Genomic DNA, 18849 nt, shown 5'->3' on the forward strand with positions numbered 1-18849 from the left:
CAGGATTAGTCATATTGAAAGTGATGCAATATTTGCAATTGAAATCCTCTATTGAAACTCATGTTATACACCTTAGTTTTGGGTCAAAGGTGAGATGACTGTAGAGCCCTGAAAGATAAACAGAACAGCTCAAATCCGGTAGCAGGCTGAAACTGGCAGTGCCACAGGGCTCTGTGTGGTGGCGGTCATGGGTCAACGTCAGCCATCTTGTGATCAGGAAGTATTGTCCCTCTGAGCCAGACGGGCTACACATTAACGAGTCCTCCTCACCTGCAGGAAAAGAACTTGACTTTACGAATAAAGTGACTGTTATTGTTATTCCTACCATATCTATGGAATAGTTGACTGTCCATGACTCATCCTTATGAATATTGTAAGTGCCTGGAACTCTATATAACAGATGTGGTAACTGTTTTTGTTGTTGTGGAGAATGTAAACTTTTCGACTTTCCATTCCTTTAAGTGGCTCCCAGCCACTGAACGAGAAACTGTCTTTATTTTTTACAGAGGAAGGGAAAACCATAGAGCTTATAATTGACATATTCAAATCAAATCAAATGTATTTATAAAGCCCTTCTTACATCAGCTGATATCTCAAAGTGCTGTACAGAAACCCAGCCTAAAACCCCAAACAGCAAGCAATGCAGGTGTAGAACCTATTCCATGTTGGTTGAGCAGAACGGGCAGAGTTACAATACCATCCAGGCCTAGATCTCCTCTCTAACAGACAGAACTGTCAGAGTTACAGTACCATCCAGGCCTAGATCTCCTCTAACAGACAGAACTGTCAGAGTTACAGTACCATCCAGGCCTAGATCTCCTCTCTAACAGACAGAACTGTCAGAGTTACAGTACCATCCAGGCCTAGATCTCCTCTCTAACAGACAGAACTGTCAGAGTTACAGTACCATCCAGGCCTAGATCTCCTCTCTAACAGACAGAACTGTCAGAGTTACAGTACCATCCAGGCCTAGATCTCCTCTAACAGACAGAACTGTCAGAGTTACAGTACCATCCAGGCCTAGATCTCCTCTCTAACAGACAGAACTGTCAGAGTTACAGTACCATCCAGGCCTAGATCTCCTCTCTAACAGACAGAACTGTCAGAGTTACAGTACCATCCAGGCCTAGATCTCCTCTCTAACAGACAGAACTGTCAGAGTTACAGTACCATCCAGGCCTAGATCTCCTCTTTAACAGACAGAACTGTCAGAGTTACAGTACCATCCAGACCTGGATCTCCTCTCTAATATACAGAACTGTCAGAGTTACACTACCATCCAGGCCTGGATCTCCTCTCTAACAGACAGAACTGTCAGAGTTACAGTACCATCCAGGCCTGGATCTCCTCTCTAACAGACAGAACTGTCAGAGTTACAGTACCATCCAGGCCTGGATCTCCTCTCTAACAGACAGAACTGTCAGGGTTACAGTACCATCCAGGCCTGGATCTCCTCTCTAACAGACAGAACTGTCAGGGTTACAGTACCAACCTATCTATAACTGTAGTCCTATGTGTGTGTCTATACCTGTAGTCCTATGTGTGTCTCTATACCTGTAGTCCTATGTGTGTGTCTATACCTGTAGTCCTATGTGTGTCTCTATACCTGTAGTCCTATGTGTGTGTCTATACCTGTAGTCCTATGTGTCTCTATACCTGTAGTCCTATGTGTGTCTCTATACCTGTAGTCCTATGTGTCTACACCTGTAGTCCTATGTGTGTGTCTATACCTGTAGTCCTATGTGTGTCTCTATACCTGTAGTCCTATGTGTGTGTCTATACCTGTAGTCCTATGTGTCTCTATACCTGTAGTCGTATGTGTGTCTCTATACCTGTAGTCCTATGTGTGTCTCTACACCTGTAGTCCTATGTGTGTCTCTATACCTGTAGTCCTGTGTCTCTATACCTGTAGTCCTATGTGTGTCTCTATACCTGTAGTCCTATGTGTCTCTACACCTGTAGTCCTATGTGTGTCTCTATACCTGTAGTCCTATGTGTCTCTACACCTGTAGTCCTATGTGTGTCTCTACACCTGTAGTCCTATGTGTCTCTATACCTGTAGTCCTATGTGTCTCTATACCTGTAGTCCTATGTGTGTCTCTACACCTGTAGTCCTATGTGTGTCTCTACACCTGTAGTCCTATGTGTGTCTCTATACCTGTAGTCCTATGTGTGTCTCTATACCTGTAGTCCTATGTGTGTCTCTATACCTGTAGTCCTATGTGTGTCTCTATACCTGTAGTCCTATATGTGTCTCTATACCTGTAGTCCTATGTGTCTCTATACCTGTAGTCCTATGTGTCTCTATACCTGTAGTCCTATGTGTCTCTACACCTGTAGTCCTATGTGTGTCTCTACACCTGTAGTCCTATGTGTGTCTCTACACCTGTAGTCCTATGTGTGTCTCTATACCTGTAGTCCTATGTGTGTCTCTACACCTGTAGTCCTATGTGTGTCTCTATACCTGTAGTCCTATGTGTGTCTCTACACCTGTATGACTGTGTGTGTCTCTATACCTGTAGTCCTATATGTGTCTCTATACCTGTATGACTGTGTGTGTCTCTATACCTGTAGTCCTATGTGTGTCTCTACACCTGTAGTCCTATGTGTGTCTCTATAGCTGTAGTCCTATGTGTGTCTCTATACCTGTAGTCCTATATGTGTCTCTACACCTGTAGTCCTATGTGTGTCTCTATACCTGTAGTCCTATATGTGTCTCTATACCTGTAGTCCTATGTGTGTCTCTATACCTGTAGTCCTATGTGTGTCTCTATACCTGTAGTCCTATGTGTGTCTCTATACCTGTAGTCCTATGTGTGTCTCTACACCTGTATGACTGTGTGCAACCAGCCCCAGGTCAATAATACATTATTCTATACCTGTAGTCCTATGTGTGTCTCTATACCTGTAGTCCTATGTGTGTCTCTACACCTGTATGACTGTGTGCAACCAGCCCCAGGTCAATAATACATTATTCTATACCTGTAGTCCTATGTGTGTCTCTACACCTGTATGACTGTGTGCAACCAGCCCCAGGTCAATAATACATTATTCTATACCTGTAGTCCTATGTGTGTCTCTACACCTGTATGACTGTGTGCAACCAGCCCCAGGTCAATAATACATTATTCTATACCTGTATGACTGTGTGCAACCAGCCCCAGGTCAATAATACATTATTCTATACCTGTATGACTGTGTGTGTCTCTATACCTGTAGTCCTATGTGTGTCTCTATACCTGTAGTCCTATGTGTGTCTCTATACCTGTATGACTGTGTGCAACCAGCCCCAGGTCAATAATACATTATTCTATACCTTTGTTATTCTCCATGTTCCTTTTAATGGGGTTTTCCAGTAAACCTGCAGCACTCTGATGAACTCTAATGAGATGAATCCAAAGGTATCAGTTGTTTTCTGCCAGCTGTAGCTCCCCGGTGAGAGGAAGTCATTATAACGTTTCACAATGTGGTAGTTCACTCTGATCTAAGACAATCACCTAAAACATCAGTGATGCACACGTGTTGGCTGTTTGATGTGTCTTTCATCATTCCAACCATCACAGCCTGGCTCTGTGAAGATCAGCCTGGCTCTGTGAAGATCAGCCTGGCTCTGTGAAGATCAGCCTGGCTCTGTGAAGATCAGCCTGGCTCTGTGAAGATCAGCCTGGCTCTGTGAAGATCAGCCTGGCTCTGTGAAGATCAGCCTGGCTCTGTGAAAATCAGCCTGGCTCTGTGAAGATCAGCCTGGCTCTGTGAAAATCAGCCTGGCTCTGTGAAGATCAGCCTGGCTCTGTGAAAATCAGCCTGGCTCTGTGAAGATCAGCCTGGCTCTGTGAAGATCAGCCTGGCTCTGTGAAGATCAGCCTGGCTCTGTGAAGATCAGCCTGGCTCTGTGAAGATCAGCCTGGCTCTGTGAAGATCAGCCTGGCTCTGTGAAGATCAGCCTAGCTCTGTAAAGATCAGCCTGGCTCTGTGAAGTTCAGCCTGGCTCTGTGAAGATCAGCTGGATAAAGAGTTTTCTCGCTGAATAGCAACTGAATTGCGTTTAGGGATGTGGAGTTCTGTTTTTGTTCCTTTGTAGTTGAAGCAAACACAGATGTTCTGTAGCGTTGGCACGGTGATAAACACTAGAGAGAGGTGGGGGGGGTGTAAACAACAGACTTGTTTACAGCCACTGGAACCATCTAATCTGTGTGGTTGAGCTTTTATTTGACATGTGCAAGGAGAGCTTATCGCTCTGTGGTCAGATAGAGAGACATGGATGGCTTCCCAGATGCTGATTCTGGTCCACGGCTTTAGGCAGATGATTATTGAAAGAAGGATTTTGTTCTCTCGTAGCTATTCTCTACTGGGAAGATCAGCGGGACCAAAGCAGCGAAGCTCAAAGCCAGTTTCAGCCTGCTCCATGACACCTTGAAAAGGTAAGTGATCTTATCTCTCCCTGTCCATAGACGCTCCTTACATGTTTACATGGATAACACAAGCCACTCTGTATGAGGACTGGACTGGACCTGTGCCATATTATTGACCCATCAGTACCTGTTTAACATGACCCATCAGTACCTGTTTAACATGACCCATCAGTACCTGTTTAAAATGACCCATCAGTACCTGTTTAAAATGACCCATCAGTACCTGTTTAAAATGACCCATCAGTACCTGTTTAAAATGACCCATCAGTACCTGTTTAAAATGACCCATCAGTACCTGTTTAAATTACCCATCAGTACCTGTTTAAAATGACCCATCAGTACCTGTTTAACATGACCCATCAGTACCTGTTTAAAATGACCCATCAGTACCTGTTTAAAATTGACCCATCAGTACCTGTTTAACATGACCCATCAGTACCTGTTTTTAAATGACCCATCAGTACCTGTTTAAATGACCCATCAGTACCTGTTTAACATGACCCATCAGTACCTGTTTAAATGACCCATCAGTACCTATTTAAAATGACCCATCAGTACCTGTTTAACATGACCCATCAGTACCTGTTTAAAATGACCCATCAGTACCTGTTTAAACATGACCCATCAGTACCTGTTTAAAATGATCCATCAGTACCTGTTTAACATGACCCATCAGTACCTGTTTAAAATGACCCATCAGTACCTGTTTAACATGACCCATCAGTACCTGTTTCAAATGACCCATCAGTACCTGTTTAAAATGACCCATCAGTACCTGTTTAACTTGACCCATCAGTACCTGTTTAACATGACCCATCAGTACCTGTTTAAAATGACCCATCAGTACCTGTTTAAAATTACCCATCAGTACCTGTTTAACATGACCCATCAGTACCTGTTTAAAATGACCCATCAGTACCTGTTTAACATGACCCATCAGTACCTGTTTAACATGACGGATCAGTACCTGTTTAACATGACCCATCAGTACCTGTTTAACATGACCCATCAGTACCTGTTTAACATGACCCATCAGTACCAGTTTAACATGACCCATCAGTACCTGTTTAACATGACCCATGTACCTGTTTAACATGACCCATCAGTACCTGTTTAACATGACCCATCAGTACCTGTTTAAAATGACCCATCAGTACCTGTTTAACATGACCCATCAGTACCTGTTTAACATGACCCATCAGTACCTGTTTAACATGACCCATCAGTACCTGTTTCAAATGACCCATCAGTACCTGTTTAACTTGACCCATCAGTACCTGTTTAACATGACCCATCAGTACCTGTTTAAAATGACCCATCAGTACCTGTTTAAAATTACCCATCAGTACCTGTTTAAAATGACCCATCAGTACCTGTTTAACATGACCCATCAGTACCTGTTTAAAATGACCCATCAGTACCTGTTTAACATGACCCATCAGTACCTGTTTAACATGACCCATCAGTACCTGTTTAAAATGACCCATCAGTACCTGTTTAAAATGACCCATCAGTACCTGTTTAAAATGACCCATCAGTACCTGTTTAACATGACCCATCAGTACCTGTTTAACATGACCCATCAGTACCTGTTTAAAATGACCCATCAGTACCTGTTTAAAATGACCCATCAGTACCTGTTTAACATGACCCATCAGTACCTGTTTAACATGACCCATCAGTACCTGTTTTTAACCTGTTTAACATGACCCATCAGTACCTGTTTAAAATGACCCATCAGTACCTGTTTAACATGACCCATCAGTACCTGTTTAACATGACCCATCAGTACCTGTTTAACATGACCCATCAGTACCTGTTTAACATGACCCATCAGTACCTGTTTAACATGACCCATCAGTACCTGTTTAAAATGACCCATCAGTACCTGTTTAACATGACCCATCAGTACCTGTTTAAAACGACCCATCAGTACCTGTTTAACATGACCCATCAGTACCTGTATACCCTGAGTATAAAAAACATTATGGACATGATATTGTTTCCATGACAGACTGAACAGGTGAATTCAGGTGAAAGATATGATCCCTTGTTAAAACTACTTCAGTCAGTGTAGATGAAGGGGAGGAGGCAGGTTAAAGAAGGAGTGTTAAGCCTTGTGACAGCTGAGATGTGGATTGTGTCTGTGTGCCATTCAGAGGGTGAAAGGTCAAGACAAAAGATTTGAGTGCCTTTGAACAGGTTATTGTAGTAGGTGCCAGGTGCACTGGTTTGTGCCAAGAACTGCAACGCTGCTGGTTTTTTCATTCTCAACAGTTTACCGTGGGTATCAAGAATGATCCACCACCCAAAGGACATTCAGCCAACTTGACACAACTGTGGGAAGCATTGGAGTCCACATGGGCCAGCCTCCCTGTGGAACTCTTTAGACACCTTGTAGAGTCAACATGGGCCAGCCTCCCTGTGGAACTCTTTAGACACCTTGTAGAGTCAACATGGGCCAGCCTCCCTGTGGAACTCTTTAGACACCTTGTAGAGTCAACATGGGCCAGCCTCCCTGTGGAACTCTTTAGACACCTTGTAGAGTCCCACACATTGAGGCTGTTCTGAGTGCAAAAGGGGGTGAATCTCAATATTGGGAAGGTGTTCTTATTGTTTTGTAGACTCAGTGCATAACTACCCTTGGATGCCTAGTTGAGGTGAAAGTCTGTGACAAATGCTGGTCCCTACCAGCATCTGTGTCTGTGTGCCACTAGGACCTGTGTGATTCCCCTCCTACCTGAGCCAGCTGACCACATCTCTGCCCTGTCATATGACCGATCAGTACCTGTGTCTGTCTGTGACTCCCATCTCCCCACCCCAGCTCTCAGCAGTCAGAGATCTGTCTGTGTCTGTCTGTGACTCCCATCTCCCCACCCCAGCTCTCAGCAGTCAGAGATCTGTCTGTGTCTGTCTGTGACTCCCATCTCCACACCCCAGCTCTCAGCAGTCAGAGATCTGTCTGTGTCTGTCTGTGACTCCCATCTCCCCACCCCAGCTCTCAGCAGTCAGAGATCTGTCTGTGTCTGTCTGTGACTCATCTCCACACCCCAGCTCCCAGCAGTCAGAGATCTGTCTGTGACTCCCATCTCCCCACCCCAGCTCTCAGCAGTCAGAGATCTGTCTGTCTGTCTGTGATTCCCATCTCCACACCCCAGCTCTCAGCAGTCAGAGATCTGTCTGTGTCTGTCTGTGACTCCCATCTGTCAGTGATCTGTCTGTGACTCCCATCTCCCCACCCCAGCTCTCAGCAGTCAGAGATCTGTCTGTGATCTGCTCTCAGCAGTCAGAGATCTGTCCTGTCTGTGACTCCCATCTCCACACCCCAGCTCTCAGCAGTCAAAGATCTGTCTGTGTCTGTCTGTGACTCCCATCTCCCCACCCCAGCTCTCAGCAGTCAGAGATCTGTCTGTGACTCCCATCTCCCCAACCCAGCTCTCAGCAGTCAGAGATCTGTCTGTGTCTGTGACTCCCATCTCCCCACCCCAGCTCTCAGCAGTCAGAGATCTGTCTGTGTCTGTCTGTGACTCCCATCTCCCCACCCCAGCTCTCAGCAGTCAGAGATCTGTCTGTGACTCCCATCTCCACACCCCAGCTCTCAGCAGTCAGAGATCTGTCTGTGTCTGTCTGTGACTCCCATCTCCCCACCCCAGCTCTCAGCAGTCAGAGATCTGTCTGTCTGTCTCTGACTCCCATCTCCCCACCCCAGCTCTCAGCAGTCAGAGATCTGTCTGTGACTCCCATCTCCACACCCCAGCTCTCAGCAGTCAGAGATCTGTCTGTGACTCCCATCTCCCCACCCCAGGTCTCAGCAGTCAGATATCTGTCTGTGTCTGTCTGTGACTCCCATCTCCCCACCCCAGCTCTCAGCAGTCAGAGATCTGTCTGTGACTCCCATCTCCCCACCCCAGCTCTCAGCAGTCAGAGATCTGTCTGTGACTCCCATCTCCCCACCCCAGCTCTCAGCAGTCAGAGATCTGTCTGTGACTCCCATCTCCCCACCCCAGCTCTCAGCAGTCAGAGTTCTGTCTGTGACTCCCATCTCCCCACCCCAGCTCTCAGCAGTCAGAGATCTGTCTGTGACTCCCATCTCCCCACCCCAGCTCTCAGCAGTCAGAGATCTGTCTGTGTCTGTCTGTGACTCCCATCTCCCCACCCCAGCTCTCAGCAGTCAGAGATCTGTCTGTGACTCCCATCTCCCCACCCCAGCTCTCAACAGTCAGAGATCCGGCTGCTGCAGGAGGCCAAGCAGTTCAGAGCAGAGCTGGAGCGCCAGCAGAGAGATCTGGAGACGGCTGAGCAGTTCCCTGAGGGGCCGGACACAGAGGTCAGCCGCATGAGACAGCAGCTCCTCAAGTTCCACAACGACCTGCGACAGGCAGAGGAGAGGGACTACCAGATGAACTACCAGCTAGAGTGGTGAGGACACACACACTGACTAGAGCCTAGCGTAGAGAGAGAGAGAGATTGTCTGTCTGTGTGTGTGTGTGTGTGTGTGTGTGTGTGTGTGTGTGTGTGTGTGTGTGTGTGTGTGTGTGTGTGTGTGTGTGTGTGTGTGTGTGTGTGTGTCTGTGTCTGTGTGTCTGTGTCTGTGTGTCTGTGTCTGTGTGTCTGTGTCTTTGTGTGTGTGTGTCTGTGTGTGTGTGTGTCTGTGTGTGTGTCTGTCTGTGTGTCTGTGTGTCTATCTGTCTTTGTGTCTGTCTGTCTGTGTCTGTCTCTGTCTGAGGTTAAGGGTATGCCCAGCTCTTGAGCCATTTTAGTCCAGTCAGTCCTGGAAGTGGTATGTGCGGCATGTAGCGTAGGGGTAAGAGCGTTGGGCCAGTAACTGAAAGGTCGCTAGTTCGAATCCCTTAGCGACAAAGTGAAAAATCTGCCATTGTGCCCTTGACAAGGCACTTAACCCTAATTGCTCCAAGGTTGCTGTTGATAATGGCTGACCCTGGCTGTGACCCCAGTCTCTGAGGGTGTCTCAGGGGGATATGCAATAAACACATTTCCATTTCACACACGCGTATAATGAAACAGGACAAATATAACCCACCAAATGATTCATTATTATTAGGTGTGCCTTTGGCTCTAGCCAGCTGTGTCACTAGTTTTCTCCACTTGTTCTCAACAACACTCCTGTCCTTGTGTTCGAAAGGTCAAGCACGCCTCCGAAACACAGCACGGAAAAGAACGACGCTGTCCTCTCTCTGCACAACACACACAGTTAGAAAGGCCACAGAGAGGCCATTGGAACATTGCTTAGCAACTGATGAAACAAGCTTGTGTAAAAAACTAAGAAAGAGGACATGAAAGGAAAGGTCTCTTCATCAGTCATTTAATCAGCAAGGACTAGAATACGGCTATGGCTGTCCCAAATGGCACCCTATTCTCTATATAATGCACTACATTAGACCAGGGACCATAGGGCTCTGGTAAAAAGTAGTGCACTACATAGAGATTAGGGTACCATTTGAGACGTACACTATGATTCACCAGGGATGGGGCCTATAATACATTGTTCCTGAAGATATGACCTTCATATCTGTGAGTAAATGATATTCACATTATTCCTGAAGATATGACCTTCGTATCTGTGGGTAAATGATATTCACATTGTTCCTGAAGATATGACCTTCGTATCTGTGGGTAAATGTTGTTCCAATTGTTAAGATGAGAAGGCCTACAGCAGTAATTGAAATATGAGGCTAAATGAAAACCATTGCTTACATTGCATTCTGACTAGATGTTGTAATGAACTCGGCTGTCTCTTGTTGTATATTATCTTGTGGATGCGTATAGCTCTGACAGTCCGTTTGGCAGCCTCCTCTCTCCCTCTGGTGAACTACCCTCCATACGACAGACAGATGCTCACTGGGAAGATATGTCTTCAGATGTGCAATGTTAAGCCCTTGATCACAAGCCAGACAGATAAACAGGAATTCAAGTGTCAGTCATTTTACCTTCAAATGCAGTATTTACAGATGACCAGGAAGCAACACAAGTGCTGTGAAAGTAGCCTGGAGGGCTGTCTATCCACCCAGCAATTTCTCCCTGAGGATATTTTACAAGTGTCAGGAATTTAATATCTACCGCTGAACTTAAATATCTGAACCCTGTCAACAGTTGAACTCAGTTGAACCTTTCACATAGTAGCAACCACTGACAAACCACTGTTTCACTCAGATGTTGCCAAGAAACGCTCAGAATTTGACCAACACTTTTCTGAAAGCAATACATATTTTCAGTATGGCTACATTATGGCTACTATATTTCCCTGCCTGTTTTTATCAACTGCGTTACAGTAGAACCCTGGTCGTCTGTCCTCCACCACTGTGTCAGGGGGTTGAGATAAGGCCGAGGCAAGGTTACTTGAGCATATTGCACAGCCACTTTCTTAAGCTTGGCGTCAACGTTGGTCCCTTTTTCATCTTCTCTGTATTTCTGAGAATTTATGTTCAAGTTCCTTCCTCTTGTTCCTTCCTCTAAATCAGGGGTGTCGACATCGTTCCACGGAGGTCCTAGTGTCTGTGGGTTTTAGGTTTTCCTTTTCAATTAAGACCTAGACAACCAGGTAAGGGGAGTTCCTTAGTCATTAGTGACCTTAATTCATCAGTCAAGCACAAGTGAAGAGTGAAAGCCTGCAGACACTCGGCCCTCCGTGGAAGGAGTCTGACACGTGCTGTAAATGATGCCATGTCTGTTTACAGTCTCACAGAAGAGAAGCTTTGCCTGGAGAAAGAGTATGAGTCTCAACCCAAACCAGTTGTAAGTATCTCAGTGCAACAGTCACAGATTTATCTCCCGTTGATAGTCATTCACGTGATCTGTCCCATCATACACCTGGCACCACAGCCTGACATTCCTTCGTGTCACCTACAGCAGTAAATCCCTCATTTAGAAGCAGAGAAATGACACACACAGTGAGAGGACAGAGAAACAGACGGTGTCTTTGCTGCGAGGCATCCTTGTCCAAATGCTTGATTGATGAGGCTGGCTTCTTGACGGTTCAGTCTCCTCGTTGTCACTGGGTTGTGGTACCATACATGGTTCTGTGTCTACCACTAAGAGAGGCCCGATCATTGATCTAATGATATTTTACATTACTCCTGTAATGAACTTGTTATTACAGTTGGTTTGGTTACAGTTAAATAGTAGTTACTTTTTAACACCCAGTACAGCTACACTATAATCACATGGATGTATATAATCAGACCTCCAGGAAAGTCACGACCCAGCTATTACCTTTGATATCCCCTTCAAATAGCTGGCACAGTACTGTGTGTGTGTCCATGATTTGCACTTGCATGAATGTGTATTTGTGTCAATGTTGATGTATTTTGTATGTCCCACAAGCCATTGCTCCTGGTGTGTCCTCAGGAGCTGGAGAAGCGTGCGAAGGCCCTGAAGGACAGCAGTGAGGAGCTGAGGAAGGAGGTGTCTCAGAGGAGACAGGAGATACACAGCCTGCTGGAGGACATGGAGGCCAGACACAAACTGATGACCAGGGAGCAGAGAGAACTGGACCACAAGAAGGACAGCATAGTAAACAACCAGGTGACAGGTTGGAGAGGGCAGAGGGAGGGCATAGGGAGGGCAGAGGGTGGTAGAGGGAGGGCAGAGGGAGGACAGAGGGAGGCAGAGGGTGGTAGAGGGAGGACAGCGGGTGGCAGAGGGAGGGCAGAGGGTGGCAGAGGGAGGGCAGAGGGTGGTAGAGGGAGGGCAGAGGGAGTGGCAGAGGGAGGGCAGAGGGGGCAGAGGGGGACAGAGGGAGGGCAGAGGGAGGGCAGAGGGGGGCAGAGGGAGTGGCAGAGGGGGGGCAGAGGGAGTGGCAGAGGGAGGGCAGAGGGAGTGGCAGAGGGAGGGCAGAGGGAGAGGGGGTCAGAGGGAGGGCAGAGGGTGGTAGAGGGGTGGTAGAGGGGTGTTAGAGAGTGGTAGAGGGTCAGTCTTGTGTTTAAAACAACATAGAGAAGGGCATTATCTAAAACCATTGAAGTAGAAGAGCTCATTAGTCTTCCTATAATGTCCTTCTCTACGGCGTGTTGTCTTGTGTCACCAGGCTGAGTTGGCCCAGCTTCTGTCTGTGCCTGGCCAGTTGGGGAAGGAGATTGAGAGGATCAACAGGAAAAAGATGTACGTAAGATGTGGCTGGCTATGAATTCATGTATTGGTGATGTGCTATACATAACCTTCATAACTAACTCTGTAGCTACTAAAGCAGGAAGTAAGGCCATGTTCATGAGTCATGGAAGGGAGACTCCCAACGTAAACCTTGAACCAGTCCACAGTTTTTTGGGGCACCTACCAAGAGTAAACCCTAGGCTAACCCTACAGACCAATATCTCTGTCAAAACTGTCTGTAATGACGTCTTTGCAGGCTGTTTTGCTCGCTGGGTTAAGCCTACAGTCTACCAGCCTGGTGTCATGTATGTCTTCCTCTGTGGTGGCCAGGGAGGTTGAGAAAAGTAAGGCGGCCCTAGACGAGCAGCTGTCTGAGGTGGCGGCTCTGCAGAAAATGACGGAGGCCCGCTGTCGCTCCCTGGAGGAGGAGAAGAGGGAGGTGAGGAGGCAGGTGGAGGGGCGCAGGGCACACCTGGAGGCTGCCGAGAGGGAACACAGCATGCTGCAGAAAGAGCAGGAGATGACCAAGGAGAAGGAGGTCATTATGATGGGACAGAGGTACAGGACTGGCTGCAGACAATGTCCATGTATCTAGAGCAGCATCTGTATGCAGCGATAGTACATACAGTTGAAGTGGGAAGTTTACATGCACCGTAGCCAGATACATGTAAACTCAGTTTTTCACAATTCCTGACAATTAATCCTAGTAAAAAATTCCCTGTCTTAGGTCAGTTAGGATCACCACTTTATTTGAAGAATGTGAAATATCAGAATAATAGAATTATTATTATTATTATTTATTTCAGCTTTTATTTCTTTCATCACATTCCCAGTGGGTCAGAAGTTTACATACACTCAATTAGTATTTGCTTGCATTGCCTTTAAATTGTTTAACTTGGGTCAAACGTTTCGGGTAGCCTTCCACAAGCTTCCCACAATAAGTTGGGTGAATTTTGGCCCATTCCTCCTGACAGAGCTGGTGTAACTGAGTCAGGTTTGTAGGCCTCCTTGCTCGCACACGCTTTTTCAGTTCTGCCCACACATTTTCTATAGGATTGAGGTCAGGGCTTTGTGATGGCCACTCCAATACCTTGACTTTGTTGTCCTTAAGCCATGTTGCCTCAACTTTGGAAGTATGCTTGGGGTCATTGTCCATTTGGACCAAGCTTTAACTTCCTGACTGATGTCTTGAGATGTTGCTTCAATATATCCACATCATTTTCTTCCCTCATGATGCCATCTATTTTGTGAAGTGCACCAGCCCCTCCTGCAGCAAAGCACCCCCACAACATGATGCTGCCACCCCCATGCTTCACGGTTGGAATGGTGTTCTTCGGCTTGCAAGCCTCCCCCTTTTTCCTCCAAACATAACAATGGTCATTATGGCCAAACAGTTCTATTTTTGTTCCATCAGAGCAGAGGACATTTCTCCAAAATGTACGATCTTCTTCCCCATGTGCAGTTGCAAACCGTCGTCTGGCTTTTTTATGGCGGTTTTGGAGCAGTGGCTTCTTCCTTGCTGAGTGGACTTTCAGGTTATGTCGATATAGGACTCGATTTACTGTGGACATAGATACTTTTGTACCTGTTTCCTCCAGCATCTTCACAAGGTCTTTTGCTGTTGTTCTGGGATTGATTTGCACTTTTCACACCAAAGTACGTTCATCTCTAGGAGACAGAACGCATCTCCTTCCTGAGCGGTATGATGGCTGCGTGGTCCCATGGTGTTTATACTTGCGTACGTACTATTGTTTGTACAGATGAACGTGGTGCCTTCAGGCGTTTGGAAATTGCTCTTGTGGAGGTCTGCCATTTTTTTTTTCTGCGGTCTTGGCTTATTTCTTTTGATTTTGCCATGATGTCAAGCAAAGAGGGACTGAGTTTGAAGGTAGACCTTGATACATCCACATGACATCATTTTCTGGAATTTTCCAAACTGTTTAAAGGCACAGTCAACTTAGTGTATGTAAACAGCTGACCCACTGGAATTGTGATACAGTGAATTATAAGTGAAATAATCTGTCTGTAAACAATTGTTGGAAAAATGACTTGTGTCATGCACAAAGTAGATGTCCTAACCGACTTGCCAAAACTATAGTTTGTTAACAAGAAATTTGTGGATATCGAGTCACCAAGGCGAGACCCAAATGCAGACACAGAGGGCAGATGGTTGGAGTCTTACAATGTTTATTCATCCAAAGGGGGAGGCAAGAGAATGGTCGAGGACAGGCAAAAGGTCAAAACCAGATCAGAGTCCAGACAGGCTCGAGGTCAGGGCAGGCACAATGGTCAGGCAGGCGGGTACAGAGTCCAGACAGGATCGAGGTCAGGGCAGGCACAATGGTCAGTTAGGCGGGTACAGAGTCCAGACAGGATCGAGGTCAGGGCAGGCACAATGGTCAGGCAGGCGGGTACAGAGTCCAGAAGAGGCAAGGGTCAAATCCAGGAGGACTAGAAAAAGGAGAATGCAAAAAGCAGGAGAATGGGAAAAATGCTGGTTGACTTGGAAACATACAAGACAAACTGGCACAAAGAGACAGGTAACACAGGGATAAATACACTGGCACAGAGAGACAGGAAACACAGGGATAAATACACTGGCACAGAGAGACAGGAAACACAGGGATAAATACCCTGAGGAAAATAAGCGACACCTGGAGGGGGTGGAGACAATCACAAGGACAGGTGAAACAGATCAGAGCATGACAGTGGTTGAAAAATGAGTTTTAATGACTCCAACCTAAGTGTATGTAAACTTCCGACTTCAACTGTACATAACACTGTTGATACATTGTTTATTGTATCACTGCCTTGTCCTGAACATATTTAATTGTGTGAGGTAAATCCCTGGATAGTGATGTTCCCACCATCTTGTTTTCAAGAGTTCCCAACAGAATAAACAACAATGCATAAAAACACAAAATGTTGGAGCCACATGCACAGAACAGACAGAGCTTGATGTGTCCAGTAAGAGTCAGAACATTTTCTAATTATCCCCCATTCATTTTGACAAGGTTTTCAATCATTGTGATGTGGATGCATTAGGTTGTATTGTCCCCATTAGTCCAGATGCTGTCTCTCAGAGCCCCCCACTGGGACCTGTCCTGCAGGGCCTTTACTGTTTCTCCCCTCTGGCCGTAGCACAAGGACGGCACAAAAACCCATTCCACTGTAACTAGACTGAGATGGGAACCATATGCAGCTTCTCTATCTTACTGGTTCTATGGAGGCTTTGGCAGATATAAGGGGACAGTGCTGTGGGGAACAATGATAATGGGGTTTTCCTATGAGTTTTCTCTCTCTCTCTCTCCCTCCCTCTCTCTCTCTCTCTCTCTCTCTTTCGCTCTCTCTCTTTCGCTCTCTCTCTTTCGCTCTCTATTTCTGTCTCTCTCTGTATGTCTCTCTCTCACTCTGTATGCCTCTCTCTCTCTCTCTCTCTCTCTCTGTATGTCTCTCTCTTTCTCTCACACTCTCTCTCTCTCTCTGTATGTCTCTCTCTCTCTGTGTCTCTCTCTCTCTGTGTCCCTCTGTGTCTCTCTCTCTCTCTGTATGTCTCTCCCTCTCTGTGTCTCTCTCTCTCTGTGTCCCTCTCTCTCTCTCTCTATGTGACTCTCTCTGTGTCTCTCTCTCTCTCTCTCTGTGTCTCTCTCTCTGTATCTCTCTCTCTCTCTCTCTCTCTCTCTCTGTCTCTCTCTCTCTCTCTCTCCCTATCTCTTTCTCTCTCTCTCTCTCTCTGTGTCCCTCTCTCTCTCTCTGTCTCTCTCTGCGCTCTCTCTCTGTGTCCCTCTGTGTGTGTCTCTCTCTCTCTCTGTGTGTCTCTCTCTCTCTCTCTCTCTCTGTGTGTCTCTCTATCTATGTCCCTCTACTCTGCTCAAAAAAATCACTTCTCACAATGTAACTCCAAGTCAATCACACTTCTATGAAATCAAACTGTCCTCTTAGGAAGCTCTCTCTGATCTCTTTCTCATGCTGTTGTGGAATCAACTCTGGAAATTATAGGCAATCTCTCTCTCTCCCCTAAAGGTGTGGTTCTCTCTGACCTCAGACCTCTCTCTCAGTTCCTCTGTGCCTCCTGGCTGGTCTTTTCTCACTTTTGAATCTCTGTGCTTTCTCTCTAGTGGTAGCATGAGACTCTCTCTCTACAACCCTCTCAAGTGGCTCAGGTAGTCAGCTCATCCAGGATGGCACATCTCTGTGAGCTGTGGCAAGAAGGTTTGCTGTGTCTGTCTCGTTTGTCAGTAGCTGGAGGCATCACCAGGAGACAGGCCAGTGCATCATGGAGAGGAAGGAGGCCATGAGCAACACCCAGCAGAGAGGACCGCTACCTCCGCCTTTGTGCAAGGAGGACCAGGAGAGCACTGCAAGAGCCCCGCAAAATGACCTCAGCAGGCTCAGCAAACTGCATGTCAAGACTCAAAGTCAGAAACAGAGTTCACAGGGTTCATGACACTAACACCAAACAGGCCCACAGTGTTCTGGTCCACACTCAGCTACTGCATGACAAGAACAAGTCCAAGTTAGTTCACAGTTTGCACACTAACACCAAACAGGCCCACAGTGTTCTGGTTCCACACTCAGCTACTGCATGACAAGACCAAGTCTGGAGAGTTAGTTCACAGTTCACACACTAACACCAAACCGGTTTGGCCCACAGTGTTCTGGTCTACACTCAGCTACTGCATGACAAGACCAAGTCTACAGTTAGTTCACAGTTCATACACTAACACCAAACAGGCCCACAGTGTTCTGGTTCCACACTCAGCTACTGCAATGACAAGACCTCAGAGTGGTTCTCAGTTCACAGTTCACCAAACAGGCCCACAGTGTTCTGGTCCACACTCAGCTACTGCATGACAAGACCAAGTCTACAGTTAGTTCACAGTTCATACACTAACACCAAACAGGCCCACAGTGTTCTGGTCCACACTCAGCTACTGCATGACAAGACCAAGTCTAGAGTTAGTTCACAGTTCACACACTAACACCAAACAGGCCCACAGTGTTCTGGTCCTCACTCAGCTACTGCATGACAAGACCAAGTCTACAGTTTTGACAGTTCATACACATAACATCAAACAGGCCCACAGTGTTCTGGTCACACTTAATTTTACTGCATGACAAGACCAGAGTCCAGGGTTGTTAAATTTGATTTCACACTGATACCAAACAGGCCCACAGTTCTGTTGTCCACATTCAACTACTGCATGACAAGAAAAAGTCTTTAGTAAGAACAGTTCACACATTAAGATCTAGGATGTGTTATTTTAGTGCCCTTTATATTTTTCTGCAGTCCACACTCAGCTACTGCATGACAAGACCAATCTATTTGTCAGAGGTATGCTGGACATCAATAAGGCCACTGCAATGGACAGGAAGACAGTGTTCTGAGAACCACACAAAAGCTAGCATGACAAGACCAAGTCTCAGAGAGCTGAACAGTTCACAGCTAACAGCTCAAACAGGCCCACAGTGTTCTGGTCCACACTCAGCTACTGCATGACAAGACCAAGTCTAGAGTTAGTTCACAGTTCACACACTAACACCAAACAGGCCCACAGTGTTCTAGTCCACAGCTCTGCTGCACGACATGTCAATGGAGTTCACAGTTCACACACATCTCCTGCACGACCTCCACTTTCAATATGTATGGACTATGTAACGGTATCTCTCGTCACTCACAGGATCATAAATGTCCACATGGGACATGAGTGACAGACAGAGAGAGGAACTGGAAAAGCATCAGCAGATTTTACATCATAAAACATGAAAGACGTTGGTGTAGTGACGCATGTGGAACTTCCCCTATTAATGAAGGAAACCTCACACAATATAATGTTCTCCCGGTTTTATGAACTCAATCCAAATATTTATCTGTCATTATTTATTTCCTCAGTTGAATTCTGATCTGATTGAGCTTCGCCGTCTGCCACAGTTGTATAAAACACTATGCAACAGAGGGAAGGCCTGCGTCCCAAATTATAGAGACAGGTCATATCTGTTTAGAGACATTAATACTAGGAGAGGTTGTTGTTATAGAGACAGGTCATATCTGTTTAGAGACATTAATACTAGGAGAGGTTGTTGTTATAGAGACAGGTCATATCTGTTTAGAGACATTAATACTAGGAGATGTTGTTGTTACAGAGACAGGTCATATCTGTTTAGAGACATTAATACTAGGAGAGGTTGTTGTTACAGAGACAGGTCATATCTGTTTAGAGACATTAATACTAGGAGAGGTTGTTGTTGTTACAGAGACAGGTAATATCTGTTTAGAGACATTAATACTAGGAGATGTTGTTGTTACAGAGACAGGTCATATCTGTTTAGA

At 46.1% G+C, this 18849-nt stretch overlaps 1 protein-coding gene across 1 annotated transcript in view; it reads left to right on the top strand.

Annotated features, from left to right (window-relative positions):
- Positions 1–18849, top strand: part of ccdc146 (coiled-coil domain containing 146) — a gene marked incomplete at its 3' end in the record, with an annotated part of 52428 nt that overhangs the window by 18398 nt on the left and 15181 nt on the right. The window contains 8 exon segments of the mRNA XM_042315522.1: positions 4339–4421; positions 8622–8831; positions 11108–11165; positions 11778–11954; positions 12457–12530; positions 12849–13112; positions 16761–16923; positions 17394–17564. Coding sequence (XP_042171456.1) covers positions 4339–4421; positions 8622–8831; positions 11108–11165; positions 11778–11954; positions 12457–12530; positions 12849–13112; positions 16761–16923; positions 17394–17564 — 1200 coding nt within the window.

The sequence above is a fragment of the Oncorhynchus tshawytscha genome, unplaced genomic scaffold (assembly GCF_018296145.1).
Source record: "Oncorhynchus tshawytscha isolate Ot180627B unplaced genomic scaffold, Otsh_v2.0 Un_contig_6710_pilon_pilon, whole genome shotgun sequence".
Classification (NCBI taxonomy): Eukaryota; Metazoa; Chordata; class Actinopteri; order Salmoniformes; family Salmonidae; genus Oncorhynchus; species Oncorhynchus tshawytscha.